The 18,711-nt window shown below is 45.0% G+C and overlaps 2 protein-coding genes and 1 long non-coding RNA gene across 3 annotated transcripts; all 3 read right to left on the bottom strand.

Moving 5' to 3' along the window:
• Positions 1–2,036: 2,036 nt before the first annotated feature.
• LOC110497220 lies at positions 2,037–5,042 on the bottom strand. Its single transcript, XR_002469651.2, has 3 exons — positions 4,534–5,042; positions 4,120–4,305; positions 2,037–3,322 (listed from the first exon to the last, which is right to left on the bottom strand). It is a non-coding gene; the product is annotated as an uncharacterized LOC110497220 (long non-coding RNA).
• Positions 5,043–5,125: 83 nt separating this feature from the next.
• Positions 5,126–15,013, bottom strand: LOC110512491 (solute carrier family 43 member 3). Its single transcript, XM_036934052.1, has 13 exons — positions 14,524–15,013; positions 12,655–13,950; positions 10,475–10,604; positions 9,923–9,969; positions 9,143–9,219; positions 8,331–8,423; positions 7,602–7,741; positions 7,099–7,250; positions 6,866–7,009; positions 6,647–6,754; positions 6,095–6,281; positions 5,714–5,837; positions 5,126–5,448 (listed from the first exon to the last, which is right to left on the bottom strand). The coding sequence occupies exons 2-13, from the start codon at positions 12,845–12,847 to the stop codon at positions 5,308–5,310; spliced, it is 1,536 nt and encodes a 511-aa protein (XP_036789947.1). The 5' UTR covers positions 12,848–13,950; positions 14,524–15,013; the 3' UTR covers positions 5,126–5,307.
• Positions 15,014–15,271: 258 nt separating this feature from the next.
• Positions 15,272–18,708, bottom strand: LOC110497216 (zinc finger and SCAN domain-containing protein 12). Its single transcript, XM_021573216.2, has 4 exons — positions 18,237–18,708; positions 18,042–18,145; positions 17,673–17,778; positions 15,272–16,375 (listed from the first exon to the last, which is right to left on the bottom strand). The coding sequence occupies exons 1-4, from the start codon at positions 18,511–18,513 to the stop codon at positions 15,495–15,497; spliced, it is 1,368 nt and encodes a 455-aa protein (XP_021428891.2). The 5' UTR covers positions 18,514–18,708; the 3' UTR covers positions 15,272–15,494.
• Between the last annotated feature and the right edge of the window lie 3 nt (positions 18,709–18,711).

The following is an 18,711-nucleotide window of genomic DNA, read 5'->3' as shown; positions in this document are numbered from 1 at the left end:
GAAGTGGAACGACATTTATTGGATATTTCAAACTTTTTTAACAAATCAAAAACTGAAAAATTGGGCGTGCAAAATTATTCAGCCCCTTTACTTTCAGTGCAGCAAACTCTCTCCAGAAGTTCAGTGAGGATCTCTGAATGATCCAATGTTGACCTAAATGACTAATGATGATAAATACAATCCACCTGTGTGTAATCAAGTCTCCGTATAAATACACCTGCACTGTGATAGTCTCAGAGGTCCGTTAAAAGCGCAGAGAGCATCATGAAGAACAAGGAACACACCAGGCAGGTCCGAGATACTGTTGTGAAGAAGTTTAAAGCCGGATTTGGATACAAAAAGATTTCCCAAGCTTTAAACATCCCAAGGAGCACTATGCAAGCGATAATATTGAAATGGAAGGAGTATCAGACCACTGCAAATCTACCAAGACCTGGCTGTACCTCTAAACTTTCAGCTCATACACGGAGAAGACTGATCAGAGATGCAGCCAAGAGGCCCATGATCACTCTGGATGAACTGCAGAGATCTACAGCTGAGGTGGGAGACTCTGTCCATAGGACAACAATCAGTCGTATATTGCACAAATCTGGCCTTTATGGAAGAGTGGCAAGAAGAAAGCCATTTCTTAAAGATATCCATAAAAAGTGTTGTTTAAAGTTTGCCACAAGCCACCTGGGAGACACACCAAACATGTGGAAGAAGGTGCTCTGGTCAGATGAAACCAAAATTGAACTTTTTGGCAACAATGCAAAACGTTATGTTTGGCGTAAAAGCAACACAGCTCATCACCCTGAACACACCATCCCCACTGTCAAACATGGTGGTGGCAGCATCATGGTTTTAAAATTGATGGGAAGATGGATGGAGCCAAATACAGGACCATTCTGGAAGAAAACCTGATGGAGTCTGCAAAAGACCTGAGACTGGGACGGAGATTTGTCTTCCAACAAGACAATGATCCAAAACATAAAGCAAAATCTACAATGGAATGGTTCAAAAATAAACATATCCAGGTGTTAGAATGGCCAAGTCAAAGTCCAGACCTGAATCCAATCGAGAATCTGTGGAAAGAACTGAAAACTGCTGTTCACAAATGCTCTCCATCCAACCTCACTGAGCTCGAGCTGTTTTGCAAGGAGGAATGGGAAAAAATGTCAGTCTCTCGATGTGCAAAACTGATAGACATACCCCAAGCGACTTACAGCTGTAATCGCAGCAAAAGGTGGCGCTACAAAGTATTAACTTAAGGGGGCTGAATAATTTTGCACGCCCAATTTTTCAGTTTTTGATTTGTTAAAAAAGTTTGAAATATACAATAAATGTCGTTCCACTTCATGATTGTGTCCCACTTGTTGTTGATTCTTCACAAAAAAATACAGTTTTATATCTTTATGTTTGAAGCCTGCAATGTGGCAAAAGGTCGCAAAGTTCAAGGGGGCCGAATACTTTCGTAAGGCACTGTACATTATGCTGTAGACCTAACAAGAACTCGAACATGTAACTTTTATAGTCTTAACTGTTTAATCAAATGTTCCGAGGATTAAATGTTAGAATAGTAAACTAACACATTTGTAATCCTAAACATGGTGACATCATCAGTTCTTCATCCTGTGTTTGTTTGCATGTTAGAATGGCTCTTTATGAAAGAAACTTGAAGTATATCTGATCAGTTTGTTTGGTCATACAAATAGCATTTATCACTGTGTACATTCTTACTGTCAATGGCTTTTGGGTATTTGTAAGTAAACTTTGTTTTAGAGAGATGTTTCAGTGGGTCTTTTCATTGACACTCATATCAGGGTTTACTTCAGCCAACTGTTAGCATGGAGGAGTAGTAGCTATGACTGAGTGAATTGGTTACACGCTGTAGCAAAACATTTTGCAACTAAAAGGGTCCCTCCCTGTCCCTGTTCTATATATAATTTAACTAAAACATTTTCTTCTGTTTGGTCTTCACCTGGGAGTTACTGGTGCTGCCATAGTTGTGATGTCTGGTCTGGCCATGGAGGTGACTGGTGCTGCCATAGTTGTGATGTCTGGTCTGGCCATGGAGGTGACTGGTGCTGCCATAGTTGTGATGTCTGGCCATGGAGGTGACTGGTGCTGCCATAGTTGTGATGTCTGGTCTGGCCATGGAGGTGACTGGTGCTGCCATAGTTGTGATGTGTGGCCATGGAGGTGACTGGTGCTGCCATAGTTGTGATGTCTGGCCATGGAGGTGACTGGTGCTGCCATAGTTGTGATGTCTGGTCTGGCCATGGAGGTGACTGGTGCTGCCATAGTTGTGATGTCTGGTCTGGCCATGGAGGTGACTGGTGCTGCCATAGTTGTGATGTCTGGTCTGGCCATGGAGGTGACTGGTGCTGCTACTGTGTTTAGCTGCTACGGGTGAGACTTGTCAGGGATTTACTAGTGTTACTATGGGTTTGGATACTATACTGGTGCTATGGGTGTTGCTTTGGATGATACCACAGGCATGTAAACTAGTCGCAGAGTAGTTTCACTGTTTGGGCTGTAGATGGTGCTGTGACTCTACCAGGAGTTGTGAACCTCACTACAGGTGCCTGGAACAAGGTCAGAGGCTGTCCCACTCCCTGGTTGGCTACAATCATAAAAACGGGCCTGGGACTTGTTCTTCCTGCTGACCCACGCTGCATTCAAACAACAGTGCCTAGACTTGTTCTTGCTGCTACAGCACTCCCCGGCCCTGACACAAGCTGCAGTCTAACTGGTCCTAGACCTGTTCTTGGTGCTGACAAGATGCGTTCTAACAACTGGTCCTAGACCTGTATTCCCTGCTACCTGACACAAGCTGGTGTCTATGGAGTGTACTACTAGACACTGACAGAAGTAGTTTATAAGACGGGAACACGTTTTCTTCTTTCAACATCAAACTGCTCTGACTTCTTCATTGTGATCCTCCTCTTCTGCTGGAACTGTCTATGTCTCCGTCTCCTCGTCACAGCTGTGGTGATCCAGTTCAGACCTGTAAAACACCTGAACGAAGGCGGTTTGACCTGGACTGTCCTAGTCTTCGCCTCCAATCCAGATGACAGTTCAACTTTGACCCACGGGGGTGGACGGTTCGACGCCGTGCTCAACATTAAGGTGTCACTCCCTGGTGAACGCCCGCAGGCACGTGGATCTTCCCGGACTTGGGCTCTGTAACGTGGGTACGGCGGTGGAGGCGGTCGAGCCAGAGGAATCCCTTGCCACGGTCTGGACAGACAGAGGGCTTGTCCTCTGAGTGGAGCTTCAGGTGAAGGGGTGTCTTGTTGCAGTCCTCAAAGGCGTGGTCACTGTCCTCCATGTGGTGGACCTAATACAGGGAACAATGTTGAGTTTCTCACGGCTCCATTTAGCTATTCTCCTCGCCAGTCCTTTTATACGCCAAGATTTTTCAAAAAATATATAGAATTTCAAAAACAACCATTCTCAACGCATACCTATAAGTATACCATTGTGTGTAGTATTGTTTAGAGTAAATACAGGAGTCCACATCTCTCCTACACTTCCTCAAACCCTTATGAACAGTGTTTCCTACCTACATGTACACTGACAGCAAAACCAGGGACCAGTCCTCTCAACCTAACTTGACTGACCTTGTGGTTATGCAGAATCCTGGCTGTCCTGAAGGCCTTGGGACACTTCTCACACAGGAAGGGCCTTTTATCACCACAAGGCCCTTCAGATCATACACTGTTCTGAAGCTCTTGTCACACTGGGGACACGGGTGAGGTTGCTCAGTCAGGTGGCACAGGGCGTGCGCCTTCGTCATACCGGCGGTCGCAAACGTCTTCTCACAGTACGGGCACCGAAACGGCTTCTCGCTCATGGGCGGCGACTGCCGTGGCATTGGAGAAGAATTTGCCGCAGTGTGAGCACATGTACGGCTTGGGCCTGTCCTCTTGGTGGGTGAGCATGTGTTGCTTGCATCCGTAAGAACGGAAGAAGGTGCCCGGGCAGGCGGAGCCCCCCCCCCTGTAGTAGTTTGTGTTAGATTCATGTCGACCAATAAAAATAGAATGTAACTAGCTGAGTGCCAACCTACCCAAAGAGCTTATCACTCTCACCACAAGATGAAATCATGTCTTACTACTTCTACCCAGTTCCTACCTGTCTGTGGAAGGTCTTGTTGCAGTCGGAGCAGGAGTAAGGCTTCTCTCCCGTGTGGACACTAGGTGCATCATCCTGTCCTGAACATATGGCCACAGACGACTACATGTGTGGTGGAGGCTTGATCCACTGCCACAGTATGATGGATCTGGGTCTGCTTTGGTATCACTGTGGTCTACATGTGACCTGTTGTTGTTGGGGAAGTAAGGCAAGCGTCAACATTGGCAATAACTTGAACCGATTTTTATCTCCTAACTTGTTATGGGCTACATTTCATAAATGTACCCCCAAACTTGATCAAAATACCTTCTCTCTACTGTGTGTTTGATTACAATCAATTATCCAGCAGTATGCTACACACATATTGGACAATGTTTTGTATGTTATATTGATTGTGTGTGTAGAATGAACTACCTGTGTCTGTGCCATCGTTGTCGTAACTGACATCTTCATTTTCAGCTTCTTCCGCCGCTAACTGAAGTACTCTGCTCTCTCCGTTCTCGGTACTGGACCTTTCACCGTAAGAACGTCGGCGACCTGACTTTTCGACAGCTTGGTTATCTCCGCCAGTAACGCTTTTTGCAGAGAACCCATACAACGAGCCAACGGCACTTCAGAGATGGACAGAAATAAAACCACAACTTCCTCTGACATATGTAAAGATCCGTTCAGTTGTTTTTGAAGTTGTGTAAAACTAGATCGCATCACGTCGATCACTTCATCCATCCTTCGACTCGGAATAAAATTGTAGCTAAACGTGGTTTCCTCCATTTCTAAAGCTGTTGTGAAACTCAGGATATTGGGTGTTCATCGGAAATTGCAACTCTTGCCTACACGAGACGAAAACCTTGAATACCAATCTTTATCAGCCTAAATGTATATGTGATCGCCAACTGGTTTGTTTTGGACTGCGTGATTCAATTTAACCGGAAACCAGTTTGTTTTCATTGACGACTTCCGGCATGACAGTCTGCTATGACTTATTATGCTTAAAATGTGGACACAATAATGGATAATCATTTTTATTGACAACTATCCAACAAAACATACTGATGGAATATGGGATTACTGTAAAACATAAGTATAAAAAAGCGTTTTATTATTTTACATAGTCACATATTCCCTTTAAACAATTAGAAATAAGACAATTCCTGTTTCCCTTGGCTCAGGACCATCATGTAATGTGCCCTACATTTTGGCCTCAGCCAATGTGATGGCAGCACCACCGGCCATATCCTCCCTCTGATTGGTCAGTTTCCTGCAGTGGTAGAAGATGTTGATTGGATGGATGAACGCCAGTAGAGTGAGGAGAGTCAGAGCGATGTTCACCTGAGGAGGAAAGATGACAAAGACAGCCCTTTTGAGAGCGTAGCCTTAACCATACACGTGTACAAAGTAGGCCAACTGCAAGTTACACTGTTTTTGTGTTATGAGCTGTGAGGTTCAACAAAGACATTTCAATATTTACTTTTTGGCAAGTACAGCACAGTACATCTACTAATCTCATCCACCCTGCCGGCTCTCTCGCGATAGCAACTGAGCCTGGGGACGAGGTTAGTCATCTAGTGACCGTATGTTTGTATGACCCACTCACATAGAAGGGGTCTCCACCTAGGGCTCCTTTGACCAGGGCGAAACAGGGGTACTGCAGCAGTGACACCACGGCAGACAGAGACATCACCAAACCATACAGCTTCCCAAAGTGGACCCCAGGAAAACTGGTGAGAGAGGGCAGGAAGGAGAAAGACATCAACTGAGGGAAGTATGAATGAGGAGCACTCAGTCACCTTCCTTTATTGTAAACTTTAGTCTTTCAACTGTATTTTTACATTTTAGAATGTCAAGTCTATTGTCTTTATTTTTGAGTCCCTTGTTCCTTCTTCTATAATCTTCCTTTTTATTTCCTTCCTGTCAGATCTCTCTATTAATCTGCCACTCTGCCCCCACTATCTGTCTCTATCCCTCTTTCACTCACGCGATGCTGATGAAGGCTGCGTTGCCTCCGTAGAGGAAGGAGCGGTTGAGGACCTGCAGGATGAAGGTGAGGTACTGGAGAGGGAGGAGAGGAGAGGAGGCGCAGATGGAGAAGAGGAGGCACTGGAGGGAGGTGAGGAAGAGGGAGAGAGAGGAGGAGCGTAGGTCTGCCTCCTTATCTGTTTCTCCTATAGAGGGAGGAGGTGAGAGAAAGGTTGGGTGAGGATGATGATGATGGACACACACACACCAGAACCATGGCCTTGCTCATGAGGCATGAAATAGGATTAAAAAGTATATATTCTAGACTGAAACAGAAGGTAGGCCTACTACCTGAACAAATAAGGATACCCATTTTGGTCTTTAATTGCTTAACATTTAGCTACTTTGTGCACTATTGAACACCATCCTGTTGTTGCTAAGCTAGAGCCATGTGACCCACCTGGAGCCAGAGGCTAAGCTAGAGCCATGTGACCCACCTGGAGCCAGAGGCTAAGCTAGAGCCATGTGACCCACCTGGAGCCAGAGGCTAAGCTAGAGCCATGTGACCCACCTGGAGCCAGAGGCTTCCCCTTGTGTCTGTCCATGATGAGGCCGTTCCAGGGAGCACAGAGGACCCCACACAGCTGGGTGAAGGCAAAGGCATTGGTGTACTGACTCACTGAGAGAGAGGGGGGGAGGGGGAGAGGGGGGAGGGAGAGAGAGTATTTAGATTCATTCAGTGAACCTATGCTTTGGTGTGTGCATGCGTGTGTTCATGTGTATGGTTTACCCAGGGCTGAGTCGTTGTCGGCCAGCCGGTTGAGCATGGGGTTCAGTGTTCCGATGAAGAGGTAGTGTCTCAGCTGCATGACAGACAGCCACACCAGATGCCACAGGAAGAACCACGACTGTACACAACTCCTGAAACTGGCCACTGAGAGAGAGAGAGGAGAACATTTGAGTCAACAAAATGCACCTTCCATTCCCCAGCCAGATTAAAGATTGTAGTTGGCCAAACGACACCTTTCCCAGAGTCTTCCGACTGCTGCCCATCATCAGGCTGTAGGGGCATGTCGTCAGTCTCAGCTGGCCCCTCCCCCTCCGATGTCATCCCCATCTCTCGCGTCTTCTCAATCTCCTCTACGTTGTAGCTGTTGGACTTTCCAGGGCTTACGCTGTTGAAAAGGAAGCATCAGAGTATAATCATATGTTTTATCATCAGGGTCACCCATCTGATATGAATGGATGTCATTGAGACTTACCTAACAATTCAATACCATTTGTTAAATGCCAAACACTAATAATCATTTAATTTAATTTTGCATTTATCTATGAACATGTACAGGACTTTTTCCTGCCCAAGTAATCTGACAAGGAAACACTCCATGGTCTGGAAACCCCCCAGGCCCTATGCTAGTCGTAGTTCTCTAGGTGACAACTACAGCCCCCATACATACTATGGCATTATGTATCATAGGGCCTGGTCAGATGAATACTGTCGTATGTGTGGGAGTTGTAGTTCTCACCCATAGGTGAAGCCCTCGGGGAGTGGGTAGGGAATGTGGGTGTTGGGCATGAGGAAGAACGTCCTGAGGAGGTGGATGACACTGCAGACAGAGAGAATGAGGAAGGAGGAGCGGAGGGAGACCCCTCCTTCATACATCACCTGAGACGGAGGGAGAGAGAGATGGATAAGCAGAGCCACCAATGGATAGCTATTAAATGACCATGACTACATATAATACAAATATAATCATTATATGGGATATATCTACAATATATACAAATACAATCATTATATGGGATATATCTACAATATATACAAATTGAATCAATATATGGGATATATCTACAATATATACAAATTGAATCAATATATGGGATATATCTACAATATATACAAATATAATCATTATATGGGATAATCTACAATATATACAAATATAATCATTATATGGGATATATCTACAATATTTACAAATATAATCATTATATGGGATAATCTACAATATATACAAATATAATCAATATATGGGATATATCTACAATATATACAAATATAATCATTATATGGGATAATCTACAATATATACAAATATAATCATTATATGGGATATATCTACAATATATACAAATTAATCTGTTTTATACACTTGGCCTTTTTAAGGCAGTTATCTAGTAACCTGACGAGCAGAACATTTTTCTCTCAGAGGCCTCTGTCCTGTAGGCTACAGTATGTGTGAGTTCTGTGATACCTTGATGATGAGGAAGACAGCCGAGGAAGAGTCGAAGGCTCCATTATAGAGGGTGATGATGGTGGAACGATGGGAGCCAAATAGGTTCCCAACCTATGGTAGCGAACAACAGTTCAACAATTGTGGACATTCATCCAAGGAGAATACATCCACCCATATAGTACACAGTATAAATACAGTGTCCATATAGTACACAGTATAAATACAGTATCCATATAGTACACAGTATAAATACAGTGTCCATATAGTACACAGTAGAAATACAGTGTCCATATAGTACACAGTATAAATACAGTGTCCATTTAGTACACAGTATAAATACAGTGTCCATATAGTACACAGTATAAATACAGTATCCATATAGTATACAGTATAAACACAGTATCCATATAGTATACAGTATAAATACAGTATTTACTGAATAAATATCAGTTTTATGTGTCAGACAAAATAGTGTGTGACATACACCTGTTACACAGACAAAAGTGTGTGACATACACCTGTCACACAGACAAAAGTGTGACATACACCTGTTACACAGACAAAATAGTGTGACATACACCTGTTACACAGACAAAATAGTGTGTGACATACACCTGTTACACAGACAAAATAGTGTGTGACATACACCTGTTACACAGACAAAATAGTGTGTGACATACACCTGTTACACAGACAAAATAGTGTGTGACATACACCTGTTACACAGACAAAATAGTGTGTGACATACACCTGTTACACAGATGTAATGAATACTGTTTGTCCTGTCTGGAACTGTGTTGAAACTGATGAGTCATGGCATGCTGCTGTACCTGTATGTTTGTGATGAGGAACAATATACCTCCCACTGCGATGAAGGACAGGGCTGGGAACAGCAGCATGGACAAAGCTATTAGAGAGAGAGAGAGACACAGACAGCATAGGCCAAGTTCAGCCTGGATCAATATTTACTCATCCAACATCCAACACTAGGAATGTGCTCTTCCTAATGCTTTTGCAGGTCCCCGTCCCCAGTCCACCTGGTCGTACTGCTGCTCCAGTTTCTGCTGGTCTGCCTGACGTGCTACCTTATCCAGGACCTGCTGTTTCAACCCTCTCTCTCCTTCTCCCGGTGTCTCTCTCTCTCCTTCTCCCGGTGTCTCTCTCTCTCAACCTCTAAATGCTTGGCTATGAAAAGCCAACTGACACTTACTCCTGATGTACTTACTTACCTGTTGCACCCTCCTCAACCACTGTGATTATTATTTGACCCTGCTGGTCATCCTTGAACGTTTGAACATCTTGAAGAACGATCTGGACTTAATGGCCATGTACTCTTATAATTTCTAGCGGGAACAGCCAGAGCCTGGTTCCTCTCTAGGTTTTGGCCTTTCTAGGGAGTTTTTCCTAGCCACTGTGCTTCTACATCTGCATTGCTTGCTGTTTAGGGTTTTAGGCTGGGTTTCCTTACAAGCCCTTTGTGTCATCTGCTGATGTAAATAGAGCTTTAGAAATACATTTGATTGATTGTCTTTGTTCATTTATCAAATACACGAACACCAAGAGCTGTTCTGATTGAATAACAACCGTTCTACTGTACAGTCTATGTTCACCTGAACTGGAGAAGGCAACCATCAGTGTACCAGTGGTGTAGAGACATCTGAGGGGAATACAGAGCAGAGGTAGATAAAGAGGTGTCACACAGTGGGTTATGGTCTGTTAAACTTTAGTCGTGACACATTTCTCAGTGGGTCAGAAGACAACCTCAATAAACCTGTAGAGCTAAGCTTAAAATATGCATACATATTCTACAACAACAATGACTGAGTGAACCAGGAATGGACCCTCACCTTCCCACCCCCTTTAGACTCAGTGACTCAGTCACTCTCTCTGGTCTAGGCGACGGTCTAGGTATAAACTTACTGAAGAATTGTAATTAATTGACTATGTGTAAATAAAACTCTGTGGATGTCCTGGAAATACTGGTCAGAGGTCAGGACCTAGTTATAGTCTTTAAATGTTGACATTGTAAGAATTATTTGCAATGGATATGCCATATATCACATTGTATATGGGTATATTGCCATCCTTACCTGACCAGGGCAGGAAAAACTCTGGGCCCTAGCAATGAAGCCTGGATTTCTGTAGTTGAAAAAAAGACTCACATTCCCAGAAGCCTCGTTGCCATGGTGCCGAAGCGGTCGAAGATGAATCCGTTGGGAAGCGTGAGGAAGTTGTTCATAAAGGAGGTGACGGTGAAGACCAGGGAGAACTGTTCATCCTGTCCACTACAGTCTGAGAGAGATGGAGGGATGGGGAGAGAGATTAGGGATGATGAAGACCAGGGAGAACTGTTCATCCTGTCCACTACAGTCAGAGAGAGATGGAGGGATGGGGAGAGAGATTAGGGAGAACTGTTCATCCTGTCCACTACAGTCTGAGAGAGAGAGATGGAGGGATGGGGAGAGAGATTAGGGATGATGCAGACCAGGGAGAACTGTTCATCCTGTCCACTACAGTCTGAGAGAGAGATGGAGGGAAGGGGAGAGAGATTAGGGATGATGAAGACCAGGGAGAACTGTTCATCCTGTCCACTACAGTCTGAGAGAGAGATGGAGGGAAGGGGAGAGAGATTAGGGATGATGAAGACCAGGGAGAACTGTTCATCCTGTCCACTACAGTCTGAGAGAGATGGAGGGAAGGGGAGAGAGATTAGGGATGGTGAAGACCAGGGAGAACTGTTCATCCTGTCCACTACAGTCTGAGAGAGAGATGGAGGGATGGGGAGAGAGATTAGGGATGATGAAGACCAGGGAGAACTGTTCATCCTGTCCACTACAGTCTGAGAGAGAGATGGAGGGAAGGGGAGAGAGATTAGGGATGATGAAGACCAGGGAGAACTGTTCATCCTGTCCACTACAGTCTGAGAGAGAGATGGAGGGAAGGGGAGAGAGATTAGGGATGATGAAGACCAGGGAGAACTGTTCATCCTGTCCACTACAGTCAGAGAGAGAGATGGGGGGATGGGGAGAGAGATTAGGGATGATGAAGACCAGGGAGAACTGTTCATCCTGTCCACTACAGTCTGAGAGAGAGATGGAGGGAAGGGGAGAGAGATTAGGGATGATGAAGACCAGGGAGAACTGTTCATCCTGTCCACTACAGTCTGAGAGAGATGGAGGGAAGGGGAGAGAGATTAGGGATGGTGAAGACCAGGGAGAACTGTTCATCCTGTCCACTACAGTCTGAGAGAGAGATGGAGGGATGGGGAGAGAGATTAGGGATGATGAAGACCAGGGAGAACTGTTCATCCTGTCCACTACAGTCTGAGAGAGAGATGGAGGGAAGGGGAGAGAGATTAGGGATGATGAAGACCAGGGAGAACTGTTCATCCTGTCCACTACAGTCTGAGAGAGAGATGGAGGGAAGGGGAGAGAGATTAGGGATGATGAAGACCAGGGAGAACTGTTCATCCTGTCCACTACAGTCAGAGAGAGAGATGGGGGGATGGGGAGAGAGATTAGGGATGATGAAGACCAGGGAGAACTGTTCATCCTGTCCACTACAGTCTGAGAGAGAGATGGAGGGAAGGGGAGAGAGATTAGGGATGATGAAGACCAGGGAGAACTGTTCATCCTGTCCACTACAGTCTGAGAGAGATGGAGGGAAGGGGAGAGAGATTAGGGATGGTGAAGACAAGGGAGAACTGTTCATCCTGTCCACTACAGTCTGAGAGAGAGATGGAGGGATGGGGAGAGAGATTAGGGATGATGAAGACCAGGGAGAACTGTTCATCCTGTCCACTACAGTCTGAGAGAGAGATGGAGGGAAGGGGAGAGAGATTAGGGATGATGAAGACCAGGGAGAACTGTTCATCCTGTCCACTACAGTCTGAGAGAGAGATGGAGGGAAGGGGAGAGAGATTAGGGATGATGAAGACCAGGGAGAACTGTTCATCCTGTCCACTACAGTCAGAGAGAGAGATGGGGGGATGGGGAGAGAGATTAGGGATGATGAAGACCAGGGAGAACTGTTCATCCTGTCCACTACAGTCTGAGAGAGAGAGATATGGATGGATGAGGAGAGAGAGCGTGGGGGAGGGGGGATGGGGCAGAGAGAGAGATGAATATAGAGAGAGATATGGATGGATGGATGAGGAGAGAGGGCGTGGGGGAGGGGGGATGGGGCAGAGAGAGAGATGAATACAGAGAGAGATAGAAGTAGAGATCCAGGTCCTTCAGTTTTCTAGTATGAACTCCTCAGCTGTGCTTCGTATTCTATTATATTCAAATCTATACTATTGTATTCTATGTCATATTGAACTGAATAGCATTGAACTACTCACCTGTTTCCACTGTACTGTTGGGTCCAGTAGTCAGATTGACACATAGGTCAGTGAAGTAACCGTCTGTCTTCAGGACGAAGACCAGCGATGCCCAGCCGAAGACCACGCCGGCAAAACACAGACACTCCACCAGCCCTGTGGCCAGGGTCAGCCTGTACCGCAACCCCACTCCACCCCCACCGCATCCCAGCATCCTCCCTGATTAACAGGCTGGCTGACTGGCTGGCTAGCTACCTGCCTGGCTGACTGAGTCCTTGCTCTGACTGGCTGGCTGGCTGGCTGACCGACTGAGAGAGAGATGGACTGACTCCCTGCTCTGACTGGCTGGCTGACCGACTGATAGCTACTTGCCTGGCTGACTCCCTGCTTTGACTGACTGACTGGCTGCCTGTTTAACTGTCACTCAAAGGACTGTTCTTGTTGTCTTATTAATGTGGGGTTAGTGGGTGACTGTATTCAAAGAGACCCTTTTTCTATCCTCTGACTCTTGTCTTACTTTTCTATATGCCCTCCCTCCCTCTCTCTCCCTTACTCTCTCCCTCGCTCTCTCTCTCCCTCTCGTTCTCTCCCTCCCTCCCTCGCTCTCTCTCTCCCTCTCTCTCTCCCTCGCTCTCTCCCTCGCTCTCTATCCCTCTTGATAGTTGTTTTGAGTATTTGAGAGTGTCTGGCTGAAAAGTAGCTGTATCACTAGAAAGAAGTGCTGGGTGGGAGAGATAAGACGTGGCATTCCAATTCAAACGGCACTTATCAGAAAATATACGGGTTAACTCCCCTTCTCAACAAGTTTTTTAAATGTATTTTTTAGGATGGAAGACTTGTGTTGCTCTGGATAAGAGCCTCTGTTAAATGACCTAATTGTAAATCTAAATGTAGAAGATCATTAGACTGTCTATAGAATGACTTGCAGTATCAGAAGAAGTTACAGATGACACGTTTTATGACACGTTTCAAACAACTCATTCTTGAAGTGGTGGCCGCAGTAGAATTTGAGATCATAGCACACTAACACTAGTTGTCAAAATAGTAGGCCTAGTGGTTAAACTCACGAGGAGTGTGACGTTCCTCAACCTGCAGTGTAAACTGATGAACGGTTGCTCTAATAGCCCCTCTAGTAGATGTGTTTCTCTTCCTCTTTCTTTCTCACTTCCTCTCCTTTCCGCCCACTTTGTTCCACTTTGTGTTTATTTCCCTCTCTTTTCTTCAGTGTGTAACTCATGACTTTTGTTCATTCCTTTGTTGCCATTTCATAAATGATCCTGTCATTTGCTTTGAGAGAGGCGATTGTTCATCTTCCCCCTAAAATATACAAGTAAAGAGGCATCACAACACGTGGCAAGTGTAATAATACAATAACAATTAATAATAAAAATACATAGTGCACATCAAACACTTTAAGGATAAATAATTATAATACAAGGTCGGAAATCGGAATAATACAATCTAGGGACTATCGACTACGGTCTAATGCGTAATAAATCCGCTAATGGTATGAGAATGTGCACTGAGCTAGAGCCTACATTAGGATGTACAGACAGTACACTCGCCCTATAACGGTAAACCACATCAGATTAGCTACAGACTAATCCGCCATGCGGTCATTGCATTACTGTGTTTTCTTTGCGCGCAATCTGTAGTATGGTGCCAAAACGCCTAACAATAGACAGTAAAATAGTTCGGTTATAGCGGGACGTTGGCCAGTATACGACACGGTGCTGTCATAAAACAATAAAAACGTGTATGGCTATGGTAGAGCAACTTTTATGACAATTATTACACTGGCCACAGTTCAACCATGCAGCATTGATCATAAATCGTAGGCTATGAAAACGATGCCATACATAGGCTGTAGCCTATATACCAGCCACTCACCTTGTTTAATGATCCCACTTAGTTTAATGTCGATCCACTTGTTGATTTGTGGTAGAACTCTAAACAGAAACCTCGTCATTATGCGCAGGCGCCGCGATGTGCCTGTCCATTCGCTGTCTGTCTTTCCACCTGCGCTTCATGGTGCAAGCGTTGGCCAGGCATTGGGGACTTGGCTAAATGGCCATGTTGGAACCATGGCCATGGACCAAAATATGGTGGTGAGTGGTGAGTTGTCTCCAGTTGCTTATATCTAATTATCAACTGGGTGGTAGAGCCCTGAGTGCTAATTGGCTGAAAGCCATGGTATATTAGACATATACCAGGGGTATGACAAAACATGCATTTTTCCTGTTCTAATTACACTTGTAACCAGTTTATAACAGCAATAAGGCACCTCGGGGGTTTGTGGTATATGGCCAATATACCACGGCTAGGGGCTGTGTCCAGACACTCCGTGTTGTGCCTAAGAACAGCTCTGTGTGGGATTTCTGATGATAATGTCATTAATTTTGGGGCGGCAGGGTAGCCTAGTGGTTAGAGCGTTGAACTAGCAAGGTTAACCCACTGTTCCCAGGCCGTCATTGAAAATAAGAATTGACTTGCCTGGTTAAATAAAGGTAAAATAAATAAAATAAATAAATAAAATAAAAATTGTAAAATGGAAATACAAACTTGGAATATGATTTGACAGCAATAATAAAATACATCTTCTGGAATTAAAAAGTAACTTGACCAATGAAAGCAGCTCTCTCAACCATCAGCATTTTACTCAGAAACTGCCTAGCAACACAGCAGGCTACAATAAAGACCAATCCACAGAACAGATGTCTACTGTATGTATTGAACTCTTGAATTGACGTGGAATCCCCCCTTTTAAAACTGGTTCAAGTCTTTCCACATAAAACTTTAGATCATATGTAAAACAAGAAGTCAATTACGTCACACACACACACACACACAGGGCACTTCCATCACGTGTGTGTCTTCATGTGAGCTCGGAGGTGTGCGCCATGCGAGAAGTGGCGTCCACATAGTGCGCAGGCGAAGGGTCGGACCCCCGTGTGCAGCAGTTCATGCCTCCTCAGGTGACTGGGTCTGATGAAGCTCCGCCCACACATGGAACAGTGATGCGTCCTCTCTCTCGTGTGGTTGAGGGCGTGTCGCTTAAGGCAGCTGATGTAGGGGAAACCCTTCCCACAATGTTTGCATACGAACCTCCCCTCCTTCTCTTTACTGAGGGGAGCTCGAATTCTGACAGTCCCACCATTTCCTCTTTGGTCTCCATGGTGACCGGGCATGACGGTGACGGAGTGTTTCCCCGGGAACGATGCGTAATCGTCTGTGGTCGTTGTCGAGGAGGAAGTGTGTTGTTGTAGTTGGTTTTCTGACGAGTAGGTGAAAAATAGACCAGAGGTGTCTGTGTAGCCACCGTACCCCAGGTTCAGTGCTGCATACTCGGGGTACGTTTGGCCCAGATCCCCCTGGTCGACCCCCAGGCCTGGTTCTCCTCCCGGTAGTGGGTTGAGGTCTGGACATGGGCTCTCTGGCTCCCTCTTGAGGCAGATCTCAACTACTACAGGCTGTTCCTGGTCAAGGCAGTGAGAGCTGCTACTGAGGTCATGGTCCAGAGTTCTATGTTCCAGTTCTATGTGGTGTCCCATAGTTCTATGTTCCTGTTCTATGTGGTGTCCCATAGTTCTATGTTCCACTTCTATGTTGTGTTCCATAGAGTCACTGAGCTCATCTCTACCCCCTGGTGGTGTACTCTGGAACCCCCAGTCCTCCTCAAAACTGCTCTGATCAGTGGGATGCGGTTGCCGGGCGACCAGTGGAGTGGTGGAACGCTCAGGAGCTTACATGTAGGAGAGGGGACAACACGGGATAGAAAACAGAAGGCAATGTCATCATCATCCTCACCACCACCATCATCATCATCACTACCACCACCACCAACCATGCAATATTGCATTTTGCTGGCTGGATGTTTGAACTTGGCCTCTCTTCCTCCCTCATTTCATTTAAGCTCTTTCCTTCTCTCTCGGTAGCTAGGTTTCCATCCAATTTAATGTGAATATTCTCAAATCTGCATAGAAAATATGTGCATTTTCCCACCAGTGGTGTGTTTCCACCAAACGGACTTGTTGCAGATAAAAAACAGGAACTCAGTCTGGCTTTCAACTTGAAACAGTAGAATGCACAAGGTGCAACTTCTAAATTGGGTGGTACATCATCAGCTTTCCTCTTGTCATGTCAGTCATTGTGTAGCAGTATAACTTTAGACCGTCCCTCGCCCATACCCGGGCGCGAACCAGGGACCCTCTGCACACATCAACAACAGTCACCCACGAAGCATCGTTTATCCATCGCTCCACAAAAGCCGCGGCTCTTGCAGAGCAAGGGGAACCACTACTTCAAGGTCTCAGAGCAAGTGACGTCACCGATTGAAACGCTACCTAGCCGTTTCACATCTGTTACACTTGCATACCTTAGAGAGCTATTTATAACTTGTCAGAAATGTCCAGATCAACTAACATTTTTTTTGCTAGGTTTTTTAGCCCATAGATTTTGTTGAGTCACTCAAATATCACATGAATACACATTAGACATGGCAAAATGTAAAGAATTGCAAGAAAATTACATTTAAAAACGGCAAAATATTCTCTGCACCCCATTACAAAATGTGTAGAATTGCTGGAAATAAACTTTAAACCTAAATTATTATGGAGCTAGAATATTTGTCAAACGGCAGTCAAGCATCCCCAGAATCAGACCAATGATATTAATCGGAAAGGAGCAGCACCACCCTGAAGTTCATCATGTTATTTCATCTGTAGCCTAATAAACTGCATGATTTCCCGAGTCGTAGTGGGAGGACCACACACAACATATCATCACGTGACTCCAAATTCACCTCGATATGACGGTTATAATTTCAATATTGGCCCAGAGGCGTTTCAATCCCCATTTCTCACATAATTCATTTTACAGACAAAAAGGTCCCACCATGTCGAATGAACAAATGATATCTGTTGGCATTTAGAAAATTGTACCGAAACTTCCTGTTTCCATCCATCGTGATAAAAAAAAAAGTTCGGTATGACTTTCCTTGTATAAAAACTGTTGATGGAAACGTGGTTTGTCTCTCTCACCATTCATCCTCAGTTCATTTGGAGCACCACATTCCCCTGGGCCGTCCTCCTCCAGTCTCTCTTGTTTGATGGTAACTGGTTCAGCCGTCTCGTCTGTTACAGTGGTCTGTTAACGGACAGAGACGGTGATAGTGTTATCAATGCATTGTTAATGGGAGGCGAATTACATAAACACGTACTTGCGTGTATGCCATGCATAAATACCTTTACCCTATACTAGCCTATTAGCCTGTTTTTGACAATGTTTTATCAATCCTTATGTAAATTATTATACCTTATAATTCAGCTGTAAATAATATCAATGCCATGCCCACGATTAACTATTTTACTGCTGATAAAACAAAAGAGTGTAATGTGCGGCTACACTACCTCGTCCGTCCTTAGTCCCTCCCGCGCCGCGGGTCCATTACTCCACTCGCTGCTGCAACCCTGCTGCGTAAAGACTTGGTCGGGCTTGTGTTCTCTGTTGGTTTCTGCATGGAAAGAGAAGGGACCACATTACTTCATTTTCGACTGTCGATTTTAAATCACCAAGCATTTAAAACTAAATACATAAACACGTACGGGGCGGTAGGGAACCCCCGTTCCAAAGTCTCTCGCGCAGCACAGCGCCAACTCCGTCCCCGCCGTGTTCAATCGTAGATGTCCTTTTCCGGTGCCGGTTTTCAACTACTTTCAGCTTTTTCATCAGGATTTCGTTGTCGTGTTTTTTACGTGACAGTTCCCCACGTAAAAACGCGGAGTACTCGTCCACCAGTTTGGTTATCTCCGCCATGGCGGCGGTGGATAGAGCTTCCATGATGGACGACAACTGCGTCTGAAACATTACGGTCTCCGACATTCTAGCTAGAATAGCCTAGCTAGCTAGATATTGATAATGGCAAATTTTAAAGGGAAAAATAGCGATATTGAATTGTAATATGTTTAAACACTGTGGCCTGTAAGTGGACACCTGGTTGGGTAGTTTAAACCTCAGATCATAGCGGTTAACAAATCCCTGTTCCTGTGTCTACAATAATAATGCAACATGACGTGATGA

The sequence above is a fragment of the Oncorhynchus mykiss genome, chromosome 10 (genome assembly GCF_013265735.2).
Source record: "Oncorhynchus mykiss isolate Arlee chromosome 10, USDA_OmykA_1.1, whole genome shotgun sequence".
Taxonomy (NCBI): Eukaryota; Metazoa; Chordata; class Actinopteri; order Salmoniformes; family Salmonidae; genus Oncorhynchus; species Oncorhynchus mykiss.
This window is presented reverse-complemented; position numbering and strand designations above follow the sequence as displayed.

Excerpts from the sequence above, each read along its gene's own strand:
- LOC110497216 (XM_021573216.2), bottom strand. The coding sequence starts at position 18,513 with ATGTCGGAGACCGTAATGTTTCAGACGCAGTTGTCGTCCATCATGGAA. Across the intron at positions 17,779-18,041 it reads AGGGACTAAGGACGGACGAG|ACCACTGTAACAGACGAGAC; the intron begins GTAGTGTAGCCG and ends GTCCGTTAACAG. Across the intron at positions 16,376-17,672 it reads AAATGAACTGAGGATGAATG|CTCCTGAGCGTTCCACCACT; the intron begins GTGAGAGAGACA and ends CCTACATGTAAG.
- LOC110512491 (XM_036934052.1), bottom strand. The coding sequence starts at position 12,847 with ATGCTGGGATGCGGTGGGGGTGGAGTGGGGTTGCGGTACAGGCTGACC. Across the intron at positions 7,251-7,601 it reads CCCGAGGGCTTCACCTATGG|CGTAAGCCCTGGAAAGTCCA; the intron begins GTGAGAACTACA and ends CCTTTTCAACAG. Across the intron at positions 5,449-5,713 it reads TAGGTGGAGACCCCTTCTAT|GTGAACATCGCTCTGACTCT; the intron begins GTGAGTGGGTCA and ends TTTCCTCCTCAG.